Below are 14317 nucleotides of genomic sequence, written 5' to 3' on the forward strand. Positions count from 1 at the left end.
ATATATATATATTTTAAAATCCCAAATAATAGTTTTTAATCACAAAATTCTTTTATAGATATTAAAAATGTTTAATAAATATATAAAAATAGTTCTAATAAACAAAAAATAGTTTTAATAAATAAAAAATAGTTTAATAATTACAAAAAATAGTTTTAATAATATTAAAATGTTTAATAAATATAGAAATTTATATAATATAAAGATATATTTTTTTAAAAAAAAAAATCCCAAATAATAGTTTTTAATCACTAAAAAAGTTTTATAGATATTAAAAATGTTTAATAAATATATAAAAATAGTTCTAATAAACAAAAAATAGTTTTAATAAATAAAAAATAGTTTAATAATTACAAAAAATAGTTTTAACAATATTAAAAATCCCAAATTATAGTTTTTATATACAAGAAACGTTTTTAAAATCGAAAAAATCGAATTTATATACAAAAATTTATAAAAAAAATTCTAAATCAATTCAACAAAACAAATTATTCAACCAAATCACAATTCTAAACCTATTATACAACCAAATCACAATCCTAACCAATCACCCTAACAAAAATCTATCAAATCTACGCAAAAACCTAACAAATAGAACCTAAGAGAGTGGGATAGGGTCCTTACATGATTTGTGTAAGAGAAGGGGGAGATCGCCGGAGATATCGTCGGACAGAAGGTGGAGATCGCCGGAGAGGAGAGAGGAGCCGCGCAGAGGAAGAACAGAGAATGGGGAAGAAGAAGCGGCTTGGGGTTATAAACCCGAGGGTCCGACGGATACTATCCGTCGGAATTCTAATTTCAATTTTCGCGAAATATTTGCCCGGTTAAATGAAAAAATTCCGAGGAAATTCCAACGGAAACATAGATATCCGTCGGAATTCCGTCGGAATATTCCGAGGAATTTCTTCATTTGGTAACTTTCTGTTGTATAAAGTTCTTACTTTTTTCCCAAGCTAAAACTCTCCAAACCCCACTCTAATCTTTTTGACTTGAAAACACCAAACTTTATATGAATTTTTCAGTTTTATCTCGTGTCTTTCTCACTAATCTATCTTTTTTTTGCAGGTTTTTAATCAGATGGTTCTCATCTTCCACTCATTTAAAGATAGATCTATTAATTTTAGATATGTATTTTTGTGTGTTCTATAAAGGTAGATTTATCTAATCTTCCACTCATTTTCTCTGTTTTTAAGCCATTTGAACGTTTTTTGATATGCAGATTTTTTTAGATTTGGATTTGATATGCCAGTTTTTCAGATCTGGAAGATTTCTGGGACGACTTACCTGTTAGATGTCTAAAATATAATGCGCTAGACGACTTCGAGGAAGTCTTCTGACGAAGTCTTCTTCTATATCAAGTGGAGTCCAAGCTTGTCTTTGTAGAGGAATGATCTATAATAGTTTTATTTGTGGTCTGTTTTTTTATTTGCATGTCTACTATTTTAGTTGTGAATTTTTTGTAAAATCAGTAATAATGTTTCCCAAGATATAATATATGTGCTAACAATGTGTTTACACATTTACAAATCAATGAAATAATATACTTCAATAGCCTTTTTCTTATCTTTGGATCTCCCTTATGCAATAATAAACTCCAACGGCCTTCTTCTCATCTTAATAAAAAAAAATGTTGGTAGCCTCATATTGATACAACATTTTAAGAAGCATTTTAACACTTTTTTCAACTCATAACAATAATCATCATTGGTGTGTATAACAATATTACTTAAGAGATAGAAACAAATAATAGTAATTAGTCAAAGCATATCACATTTTTTACAAATTTGCGTTGAAAAACTTAGTCAAATTTAGTAAAACTAAAAGAGAAAACATATTTTGAAAATATGAGTTTTACATATCTTGAAGTTACTTTTCACTCTTAAATATACAAGTTATTCAAAGAATAGCGTATAAGACTTTCACAGAAGTCTTCTCGTATCAGTTAGAAACTTTAATTAACGTGAATGTTGGTAACCTCATAAATATCACCAATTAAGTTATAAATTTCATTCAGTAGCCCTAATATTGACTAATATACATGAATCAACAAAAAAATATTAAAAAGTTTTTATAGGTTTAGAGAAAATGAAAGTTTATTAAACATTGACGCAGACGACTTCCACGGAGGTCGTCCATTTAAGTTAGTTTTGCAATTGATTTTTAACTTAGACGACTTGCAGGTTAGTCGTCCACATTTGCTTGATAAAAAAAATCTAGACGACTTACATGTAAGTCGTTTAGGGAAAACGGGTTAGTTTTGCATTTGACCGGAATGTGTCAGAAATTTGACTTTTCCTGGACTACTTACAAGTAAGTTGTCCATTAGAAAATTTAAAAAAAAAAAATATTTTTAATTTTCTAGACGACTAACTTGTAAGTCGTCTCAGGTTAGTTTTGCAATCGAATTATTAAACAAAAAATTGTTTTTTTCTAGACGAGTTACACGTTAGATGTCTAGAGTTTTTTTTCTAGACGACTAACCTGTAAGTCGTCCAAGATAAGCAAGGTTTTACCAGAATCTCGGAATAAAATCATGGACGGCTTACATGTAAGTAGTCGGACGGACGACTTCCATGTCAGTCGTCTAAAAAAATATATTATTTTTTTTAATTTTCTACTGGACAACTAACTTGTAAGTCGTCCAGGAAAAATCAAATTTCTGACACATTCTGGTCAAATGTAAAACTAACCAGTTTTCCCGAGACGACTTACATGTAAGTCGTTTCGATTTTTTTTTTATCAAACAAAGGTGGACGACTAACCTGTAAGTCGTCTAGAAAAAATAAATTAAAAGTCAATTGCAAAACTAATCTCTGCATTGGCCAGACGACTTCCAGGTAAGTCGTCTACATCCAGAAGATTTACATGTAAGTTGTCTGCACGAACATATCTGGAGAAAATCTCAATTTCATAGTTTCAACTAGTGAGATAAATCTCAATTTCATAGTTTCAACTAGTGAGATAACTTGTTTAGCACACATAAATCTTTTCCAAACACTCAGAATCTCAAACAAAAGTGACCCACCAAGAATCACAAGCTTCAATGGCTCTATGAACCATACAAATTTTAGAATCAAAACTTTGGAATTTTTTTGGATGAATATGGAGAGAAAGTGAAAGAAATGTTGTTTTTAGTTGATAAGAATTGAGAAAGAAGAAGTGTAAATCGATTTGAGATGTATTAAGAGCTTAAAAATGGTTGTTCATGGTGGTTGATGTATTGATGGCAATGACAATCTTGTAAATACATAAAGATGATAAGGCTGAAAGAGTAAAATGTCATTTCCAAAAGAAAAAAATCTAATGGTATTTTTGTAAATAATGTGAACTTGTGGGATGAATATAACAAAAAAAAATTAAAAAAAAAACATAGGTTATTTTTTTGATTGACTTCATGTTTTGAGTCAATTTTACAAAAACCCGAATAATTGTTACTGAAAAACTTAATTAATTTTATTAGTTAGTTAGTTAGTTATGAAATTGATTAAAGTGATATGTTTTAAATTTGGAAATAACATTAAATGCTTAAAGTTAGGATTAGTTAGTTTTGCAGTGGCATAAGATGTATAGTAAGTTTGAAGATAAATTTATATTTGTACTTCAGTTTTAATAATATAGATAAAAAGATAATTTATAGTTTTAGATATAAAAGATTAATTTTTATTAATAAATTTATTTTTGTATAAAAATATTATATAGTTTACGAATTTTAATCTATTTTAATGATGAGTGATAATTTGTTTAAATGAAACAAATTAAAAAAAACAAAATTAGTTAATTTACCTATTTAATATATTTTGTCATATTTAATTCATAAATCACTTCTATTTTTATCTAACACAGAATATAATTATAAAATATATAAAAAATAGTATATAATTTTTTTTCTTGTTTTAGAATAAAATTTTAATTAACACTGATTTATAAGAATATTATGTTACTAATTACAAATTAATTAATGTATTATTTTGTAAAAGTATTTAAATTTTTTGTAAGATTTTGTTATAATTAAAAAATAAATCTAAATTTATAGTTGGTTTATTATTTATATAGATAATCAAATATATCATATTAACTAATTATTTAAGAGTACTCTAAATTACTTCCTCCGTTTTTAAATATAAGTCATTTTACATCTATACACATAGATTAAGAAAATCCTTAATTTCTTATACTTTCTAAACAAAAACATCATTAATTATATACCTAACCACAATTCAAGCAATAGAAAAATAGATGATATATTATCATTAGTTAGACAACATTAATTATTAATAAATGTTACATAGAAAACCAAAAACGACATATGATTTGGAACAAAACAATTTCCCTAAAACTAATTACTTTGAAAAACAGAGGAAGTAATATATTAGATAAGCTTGGCTCTGACTCGTTGTACTCAGACTCGTTGTACTCAGACTTTTTAAATGGGAACATCTCAGAAATACGAGCTTATTAGATTTAGAACAAAAACATGTGGAGAAACAAAAATTGAGTAATCTATACTATTAAAAGAGAAAAAGTCTTAAAAAATATCTATTTACACAATATTGTTGGATCATTTCATTAGACTATTATTATTATTTTGTTCTTATCTTAAATTTAGACGAACAATATATTACCATATATTTTTCTAACAATAATATAGTCAATACTTTTATTTTAAATCTTATAGAAACCTTAGAAAATCTTAAGTAACATCTCCCTTTCAAACTAAAATCAAATCTTCGTGTTGCTATTCAATAATAAAACGATGGAGTATTGCTATCCTCAAACGGGTTGACCCGCGTCCATATGGACGGACCCGCAGCGGTTCAGTCAGTTCATCAGCCCGTGCGGGTTGGCCCGTGGCGGGTTGCGGCCAGAAATGTCTTGTCCAAGCCCGTCCAGCTTAGTTTACTTTTTTTGCGGGTCGACCCGCGGGTTACCTACAAAAGAAAACGTGTTATGACCTTTGCTCAATGTAATAATACTAATACTAATAGGGCCTCTGTTTTGACCTTTGCTCGTATCTTTCTTGGTTAGTTTATAATTGTGCTTTTGTGTTTCCTACGTGAGGTAGGAAAAATTCAAACTCAGAAAAAAACTACACATATTTTCACGGGTCCACCTAACGCACATGCTTATTTTAGAAGACAAAGTCTAAGTTTTGTCAACTCGTAAGAAATAAGTGCACCTGTTTATTCTCCTTATAACATTTGATTTGCAGGTTAAAAAACATGTTAGTTCTCTAAACATAAATCCAATAAATCAACGTAAACAACATGAAAGCAACAAACTGTAGTAGTTCAAAAGCAACAACAAATAAATTCCAGTGAACAAACTTAAATTCTAAATGGAAATATGAAAACCAACAAGCTAAACTGAAACACTAATAAAACGATTCTCCTCAAGCGTCATCTTCTTCATCGATAATGGATTCAAAGGATGGTTATGTCTCATCATCAACATATTCTTCATCTTCCTCTACATATTTGAACCAAAATGAGTTAGCTAACTATAATGAAGACTAAGAAGCATTATAGTAGACATAATTAGCTGTTATAATAAAAAATATTACCATTTTCGTAAGCTTCAAATCCCTTTAACCAATTTCGACTACATATCAGTGCTTGAACATGTTTTGGTAGCAGCCGACTTCTGTATTTGTTCAATACTCGGGACCCAATGCTGAAAGACGATTCAGAAGCTACGGTTGTGATAGGTATGCTAAGAAGGTCACGCGCCACTAAAGCCAATGCACCAAAACGTTTCGAGTTTTCTTTCCAATAGTCCAAGATATCCAAACTCGCAAACACCTTTCCGTCTATAGGTGGTTCTTCGAGGTATATCTCCAGTGGTGATTTTCCACTAACAACAACATTTGCTTTGCAGAATGAAAAGAAGTCCTGAAAATCAAGTATTATATGTTCTGAAGGTGTTGTTTAAATCACTATTTAAGAGAGAGTTAAAAAATCAGAATCAAAAGCAAACTCACATCATAATTGCTGAAATTTCCACTTTCTTCATCCTCAGCAACTTGGTCTGGAGCAGCTTCATGTGTCTCTGCAGAAGGAGAATTCGATGTTTCCTTGTTCTCATAGGCGCTAAGCAAGGTCTGCAGTTTTTCACGCAAATGTTTCATCTTTCTTTCCAGAGAGTTCTTGTCAACTTTACCAAAACAAAACTCTGCAAGTTTTAGTTTCAGACGTGGATCTAAAACTGTAGCCATAGCAAAGATGTCGCTGACTTCTTCTTCTAAGAGACTGAGATGTTTGTGATCCATCATATTTGGTACGATCTTGTTCAGCGTTTGCAGCATCAAGAACTCCATGTGTCTCAAAATCTATTGACATCAAGTTTGAGAAACCCCCAGAATCCATAGCTCCCTTCTGAATCAGCCTTTGAGATCGCGTTGCAGTCAAAACTCACGGGCAGTTTTTTGCTTTTAGACTTCAGGGAAACGTGGTTAGTGTTACGTAATTATTAGGTTAAAAAAAAGGCTGCAGACATTTAGGTTTTTAGTTAATTTGCGGACAACCCGCTAACCCGTGACGGGTTATGACCCGGCCACCCGCAAACCCGCTTGGGTTAGATCCGCTAAACCCGCAAATTCCTGGACATCAAACGACTTGTCCAAGCTCGCCCCGTGGTGGGTTTACATGGGCCGAACCCGCGGGTCACGGGTTGGGCTGACATCTCTAGCTATCCATATGGATATCCTTAACGGAGCAATAACAAAAATTTAATCACCTACGAATAAATTATTTGTTGTTTATTCTATTTTAATCTATTAAATTCATACCGGTCAAGTAATCTTATTTCTAATATATTGTATGATTATCATTGGTTTGAGAAGGTCAAATGCAGTCCTATTCGGCGCGGAGTCAGCGTCCGACGACCAGATGTTACAAGTTGTGACAGTATAATTTTATTTTCATTTAGTTCCAGCGGCATCTTTCCCTGGAATCAACAACAATAATTATGAGCTTTAGCGACTGATTTTCTCTCTCCACCATATTGTTTATGTAATATGTTCAACCTTGATTAAGAGGTTTGAATATCCTTTACATCAATTTAACCCGGGCCATTGTCTTTCTAATCCTATTGATACACACAACAAGTGTAAACTAGAAGCAACCAAAGTCAAACCAAATCGGGAACAGCTAGTTTACCAAAATATTAACCATTTAATTTAATAAATACAGAATATATTAATAATATATTTATGGGGTACAAATCTAAATATTAACCATTTATTTAATAATTATTTAATATTTAATAACATGACCTATTGATATAGGTATAGTCCAACTATTTTAATAGAATATATTAAAAAAGTTTATTAATTATTAAGAAAAATATTATACAAAAAAAATACAAATAAAAAACCACAAATATAAAATTAAATTCTATAAAAATGTAAAACAAAAAACATACCTGCCATTTTAATAAGAATCAGAATCAAGAAACTAAATTTAGGCTAACAACAATGTATTCACGTTTAACCAAGCATAGTAATCTGGTGGTTGGGACTGATTAGGGAAAACGTAAATCTTATCAATTCATGATTTGATTTATGCAAGTAAATTAATGTGTTTTGTACAGATAAAAGATTTATATTTTAAACTTTTTTAAAACAATTGTAGCCAAATTAAGATTCTATATTATCTCTTAATAGAAGAAGCAGTAATGGGTTTCAGCCCAATTGTATTTAAACTCTTAGATATAAATCTTTTATATATATTAATTTAGAAACATTACAACTTTTAACTATAGCCACATGTTATCAATAGAATGAAATTCAGAATCATTAGAAAATATGTCGGTTTAATTAAGTATATATTATACTTTTCATTAACTAATCATAAAATTAATTAAAGTGTACAATTACTATTTTTTTTTATTTCCTTAAATAAAAGCTACGGAATTACCAAATATGACTAATATATATATGACAATTAATGATTCTAATAATAAAGATTTGATAACAATTTATATCTCATCTATTGTTTTTGTTTAATTTTATATTATTAAAATAAATTAAACAATCAAATTAGCTATAAATTAAAATATAGATTTTTTCGTATATGTTATATTTTGAATTTTTAAAAACGATAAATTACTAAAACTGTTAAAATTATTATGTTAAAAATTAATGATCAATGGTTTACATCCCTATATATTAATAGGAAAACTTTTAAAAAATTTAGAACCCGTAGTTTGTACTAATTAAAAAGTGTCATGCTGAGTTGTCACGTAACTGGAATGTTAATTTGTTTATGTGGCGGTTTGAAAATCAATTGAGAATTTTGTTAGTCCAAAATTAAATTGCAAGAGAATGTAATATTATATATTATATCCATTATGGACAATTCATTTATCAAATTGAAATTTATTGTATATTATTTCCTTAAATAAAACCAACGGAATTACCTAACTTGATTATGATATATATAGTAATTAAAGATTTTAAATAATGAATATTTGCTAATAATATGTATACTTTGTATCATTTTTTTAATTCTTTATCATTAAAATAAATTACACAATTTCGTATATGTTGTATTTTGAATTTTTCAAAACAAGTATAAATTACTAAAACTATTAAAAGTCTTACATAAATTTTTGTGATCAATGTTTAAATTTTTTTTATAATAAGATATAACGATAATAAAATCATATTAACAAATAATTTTATTTTAATAGATGTTTATGTTAATATATAAATATATATATATATACTTCATATCGTTTAAATTTAATTATATATCATATACGATAGATAAGATTGATTGTTTTGATTTATTTATTCTAAAATGATTGCGAATAAACAAGAGAGGTAATTTGATTTATATATGCAAGCCAATTTATTACATAATAATAACTGATTTCTTAGTTATTTAATATATAATTATTATTTTATTATTTCATAATATGCACAAAATATAAAATAAGTAATAAATATAAAAAATTTATTCTGCACAAGGAGCAGATCTGAACCTAAGTATATATCTCTTTAATATTTTGAATCTTAAATATTTTCTAAATCTCAGGCCAAAATAAAAGAATGAAATGAGAATAAACTCAAAAATTAATATTTATATCGAGCAAATAACCTAAATGACACAAAAATGAAAAAAAATATCGAAGATAGATAGGATTGACACGTGAACGTAAATTTCTCATAACCATAATTAACTTTTAAATTGCTAAATCATGATATAAAACCGAGCTGACATAGTTTCATTGTAACCAAATAGTAGGCAGAAAATTCTTCGGCCTAAACGTTAGGTTTTTATGTGATAAATAATTTTTTGACCTAAAATATTTTTTAAAATGAGACCAGGTCATTAGTAAACAAATTATGTAGCTTACAAAAAAGTTTTTTAAAATTTTTTTAAGGGCCAAAATATTAATTCGATCAATAATATTAATTTTATTTTCCATACAATATTTCTTAAATAATTTTCATATAAATTTACCTTGCGCAAGACGAAAGTCTTATCATAATATGATGTATTCTTGAATTCACCCCTAGGGTGACCAATCAATAGGAATTTGTTATTTTATATTCAATATTTTTCCCAAAAAAGAAAAAAGTTATTGTCAAATTATAATATATTTTTAAAATAAAAAAAGTAAAAACAAATAAAAAATAGTACTAGTTGCAAATAATATTTTTTTAATATTTTTAACGCGGTCAATAAAATACTAAACGCTAAATCCTAAACCCTAAAGCTTTGGATAAATCATAAACCTTTGGGTAAACCATAAACCTTTGGATAAATCTTAAATCCTAAATCAAAACACTAAACACTAAATTTTAAAAATACTAAACCCTTGGATAAATCCTAAACCGTAAATCAAAAACATTAAACAAGGATTTACCCAATGATTTATGGTTTACCCAATGGTTTAGTATTTAGTATTTTTGATTTAGAGTTTATGGTTTATTCAATGGTTTATGGTTTACCCGAAAGTTTATGGTTTACCGAAAAGTTTAGGATTTAAGATTAAGGGTTTAGGGTTTAGTGTTTAGTGTTTTGCTGACGGTTTTATTTTAAAAAAAAATCTTTTTTTTGTAACTAGTACTATTTTTATTTATTTTTACTTAAACATAATATAATTTAATAATATTTTATTTTTCTTTTTTAAAAACAAATTCTTATTGATTGGTGAATCTATTGATTCACTTTAGAAGGTGAATGAACCCAAGAATAACTCTATAAATATCATATATCAAAATATGACTAAATTGCCTTTTTATTACACACCACTTCATCATCTGTTTCTATCTTTTGATTTTTCTTCTACAGTCTAAAAATATCACAAAAAGTATAGCATATCCGATATCGTTTGGACTCTGTAGCCTAATACTGATAAGTACTATTGGCAACGGGACAAAAGTATCTGGACTCATATATGTGGTTCACGTTGGTCGTTATAGATATGTTGAATTTATAAATTATAGCACAAGACGACATCACATGATACAGCACAAAATATCGTCTTGCATTGGACCAAAACATTCCTACATTAAATGTAAAAACAATGTCTACTTCCTAGCTAGTCACAATCCCTCTTAAATTACACATGCAAACAAGGTTTTCCCTCTGATCAGATCTTTAGAGTAAAGTCTCCGTCCGCGATATGCGCGAAATATATGTTTAAATATATTATGTTTAGGATTTAAATCTTTAAATAATATTAAGAATTTATTTGATATGTTTAATTAAGTTTTGTTTCAATGTTGATATTGAAAAAATATGTGAAAGATAATTGTGTGTTGACTCTTTAATATTTGGCGTTAATTGTGACAGAAAAAATTACTCGTTTGAACTAATTTGGACCCGGTTATTAAAACTAAAAAATTGTAGTTGAATGCTTTAGACGTGAAACTCATGCAGATGTTAATTACACTAGATTTTTTAACCGCGATACGCGCGGATAAGATATTATAAGTATTTCTCAATTCTAAAAAAATAGTGTATAATATTGTATTACATTATTTAAAAGATATAAAATAAGACTACATAAGATAAATATATATTTTAAATTTTCTTTGTGAAAATCATTATGTTGATTGATTTTTGTACTTATTTCACATATTTGCATAGATATCTGTGATAGATTAATAACCGTGTTTTTATTATCAGTAAATAATATATATTTATTATATAATATACGAAAAATGAAATTATTTACTTTTTAAACAAACATGTCTCATGTTGAGGACTCGGTTATAGACATATCATATTCGAAGGATACATTTTTACAATTATCAATCTTCTTAACAATCAAGAAACAAATCTGAATATCAAAACAATATCTCATACGATCTCTTTGTGGAATAACTGCTATGAAGAAATTGAATTTAAGCATCAAAAAGAACTGGAAATGGATGTGCAGATGTGTTATCTAAGTCAGTTTTACAAAGTATTATTCATAGTTCATATATCATTTATGTTCATCCTATTTTTTTGTCTATACTTTCTTAAACATCTTGAAATAACTAATGCTAATTAATAATAAACTTTTGGCTGGCAAAAAAAAACCAAATTTGTCTAATTATCGCTTAATTTGTCTAACTGATATATGTATTTCTCAATTCTAAAAAAAATAATGTATAATATTGTATTACATTATTTAAAGAATATAGAATAAGACTACATAATATAAATATTTTTAAAATTTTCTTTATGGAAATCATTATGTTGTTTGATTGTTGTACTTGATTTACGTATTTGCATAGATATTTGTGATAGATGAATAACTATATTTTTATTATCAGTAAATAATATATATTTATTATATAATATAACAAAAATAAAATTATTTACTTTTTAAACAAACTTGTCTCATGTTGGAGACTCGGTTATAGACATATCATATTCGAATGAAACATTTTTACAATTACCAATCTTCTTAACAGTCAAGAAACAAATCTAAATATCAAAAAAATATCTCATACGATCTCTTTGTGGAATAACTGCTCTGAAGAATTTGATTTTAGGAATAAAAAAGGACTGGAAATGGATGTGCATATATGTTATCTAAGTCAGCTTTACAAAGTACTATTCATAGTTCATATATCATTTACGTCCATCCTTTCTTAAACATCTTGAAATAACTGATGCTAATTAATAATAAAATTTTTGCCTGGCAAAAAAAATCAAATTTGTTTAAATATCGCTTAAATATTTTATTAATATTGTCTAAGAAGCGTTCAAGTAATATCATAGTTTAATTTTTATTAGTTTAAGCTTTTGTTAATTTTTAGAGTTTTTTATATTTAAGATTGTTTCCATATTAAGCTTCTATTTATTTCACAGAATTGATAAATATATGTCATAAAAATTACCATCAAATCAGTTTTACTTATTTATTATTTTGTTTTTAATGAAAATACACTTTTTAAATATTTTAATTTAAAATAAAATTATATAGTAATTTTCTGTATTCTAACAATTTGATTGATTTAATTAATTTGCTTTGATGGATAACTTAACAAGTTTTCATATGAATCGGGGAAAGCAAGCTTATGTTGTTATATTATATTTATTTGTGTGTATAGAATCTATATATAATGCTAGTGTAATAAAGAAAGAACATTATTTTTTTGTAACTTTAAAAAGTACATTATTACAATTTGAAATTAATCAAAATTGAATAAAATAGTAATTAAATATTTGTAAATCTAAATGTTTTTTTATCTTGTTTAGTTGGATTCTCATGAAAAAAAATCGTTAGGTTAAACAAATGTTCCAAAATTTGTTGTGTTATTGTTTTGTCTATAAACTACAAAATTTATTGAATTGATTTTTTTAATTATTGCACCCTTAAATAATATTTTATGAAGACATTAGAAAACTATGTTCTGAGTTGTTTTGTCAAAATTGTACATAAATGTATGCTTTTTCATATTTGTCACGAAAATTTATATGTTAAATTTACTTTTACAAAATTCTTAACTTTGTCACGAAAACAAAAATCTATGTTTTTTCATATTTGTCAATGTTCTTACACTTTGAAAGAATATATTAGCTTAGTCACTTACTTATTTTTTTCTTACAAAACAAAGTATCGGAGTCTTAAAAATTGAATTCATATTACTGTAATTGTACATAAGAGTTTGTGATTACATACTTAGTGATTCTTGCATATGTGTCCAATAAAGTTTCAATGGCTTAGTGTAACTGCCATATATTTATGTCATACTAACCCTGGTTCTATCTTTTCTTTCGCATTGTGTTTTCATTTTTTATGAAAAAATAAATGAGATGACGTGGCAACTTTGGACTCTCTGATTGGTTGATTTTTCTATCCTACGTGGACACCCTCTCCATGGCTTGTATTTGTCTTTTAATATTGTAAATTGATGATGCATATTATTAAATATATGGGAGCAAAGTTTATTTGATATTATAACTTACTACTATAAAGGTTTTAAAAAGCAAACTGTTTCCAAAGTAAATGCAAAAGTACGAAATAAGCAATTTGAGAAGGAAGAGTCAAACAGAATAAAAAATACTGAAAAGTGAAAACAAATAAGTTTATCGAACCATGCAGTCTTCGCAAAGATGAGAAGCAGATCTAGTTCTCATCCCTGGAATGTTTAGGGTTGCCTTTCTCAACACCATCACCCATCCTTTTCAGCCCTACATCTGCACAAGCTTGAGGGATTTTGGATGGCTCAGAAGCATCATCCCCATTCGCCAGTATCTCATATACCGGAGCCAATAATTGGATCTGCTATTGGTTCTGGTATAGATGGTGGAGCAGATGGAGACATGACTTTCGTAACGGTTATCACTCATGTCCTGCCAGATAGATTGTGCTCAGTCACCTTTACATTGAACTTGTGTGTTTATCCTATAGTGTTGAGCAGTGCTTGCGGAACAGGGCACCTCAAAACCATCTTCTTTATTTCCATTGCCTTGAAATGGGTAAATATTGTTGTCGGCTATTATGTAATTTTTCATAGCTGTTTTGTAGTGTTGTAAAATATTTTAAAATGACATAAATATAATGCTATAATTTAAAATAAAATAGTTAAAATTAACTAATTAAAAATTGTTATAAAAGGAACTAGAATTTATTTGTATCGCAGGAATTTAAATAAGGGCAAAAGTTTATACCCGTAGAACTTTTAATACTGATAGAAAGATTATTATCAGAGAGAATGGAAGAGCGAAGGATGTGTAATCATGTTTTCACAAATGATCGAAAAATCCGTATTTATAGAAGAAAAATTACTGTACAAATAGTAACAGTGGGACCTACATCTTTAATTATTTCGACATTTTCGGCGTTGGAATGTATGACTTTCATAACA

General features: G+C 27.5%; 1 protein-coding gene across 1 annotated transcript; it reads right to left on the reverse strand.

Moving 5' to 3' along the window:
* Positions 1–5358: 5358 nt before the first annotated feature.
* On the reverse strand, positions 5359–6313 carry LOC106323593 (zinc finger BED domain-containing protein DAYSLEEPER-like). Its single transcript, XM_013761691.1, has 3 exons — positions 5978–6313; positions 5658–5888; positions 5359–5466 (listed from the first exon to the last, which is right to left on the reverse strand). Exons 1-3 carry the CDS (start codon positions 6311–6313, stop codon positions 5359–5361), a joined length of 675 nt encoding a protein of 224 aa, XP_013617145.1.
* Between the last annotated feature and the right edge of the window lie 8004 nt (positions 6314–14317).

The sequence above is a fragment of the Brassica oleracea genome, chromosome C2 (assembly GCF_000695525.1).
Source record: "Brassica oleracea var. oleracea cultivar TO1000 chromosome C2, BOL, whole genome shotgun sequence".
NCBI lineage: Eukaryota > Viridiplantae > Streptophyta > Magnoliopsida > Brassicales > Brassicaceae > Brassica > Brassica oleracea.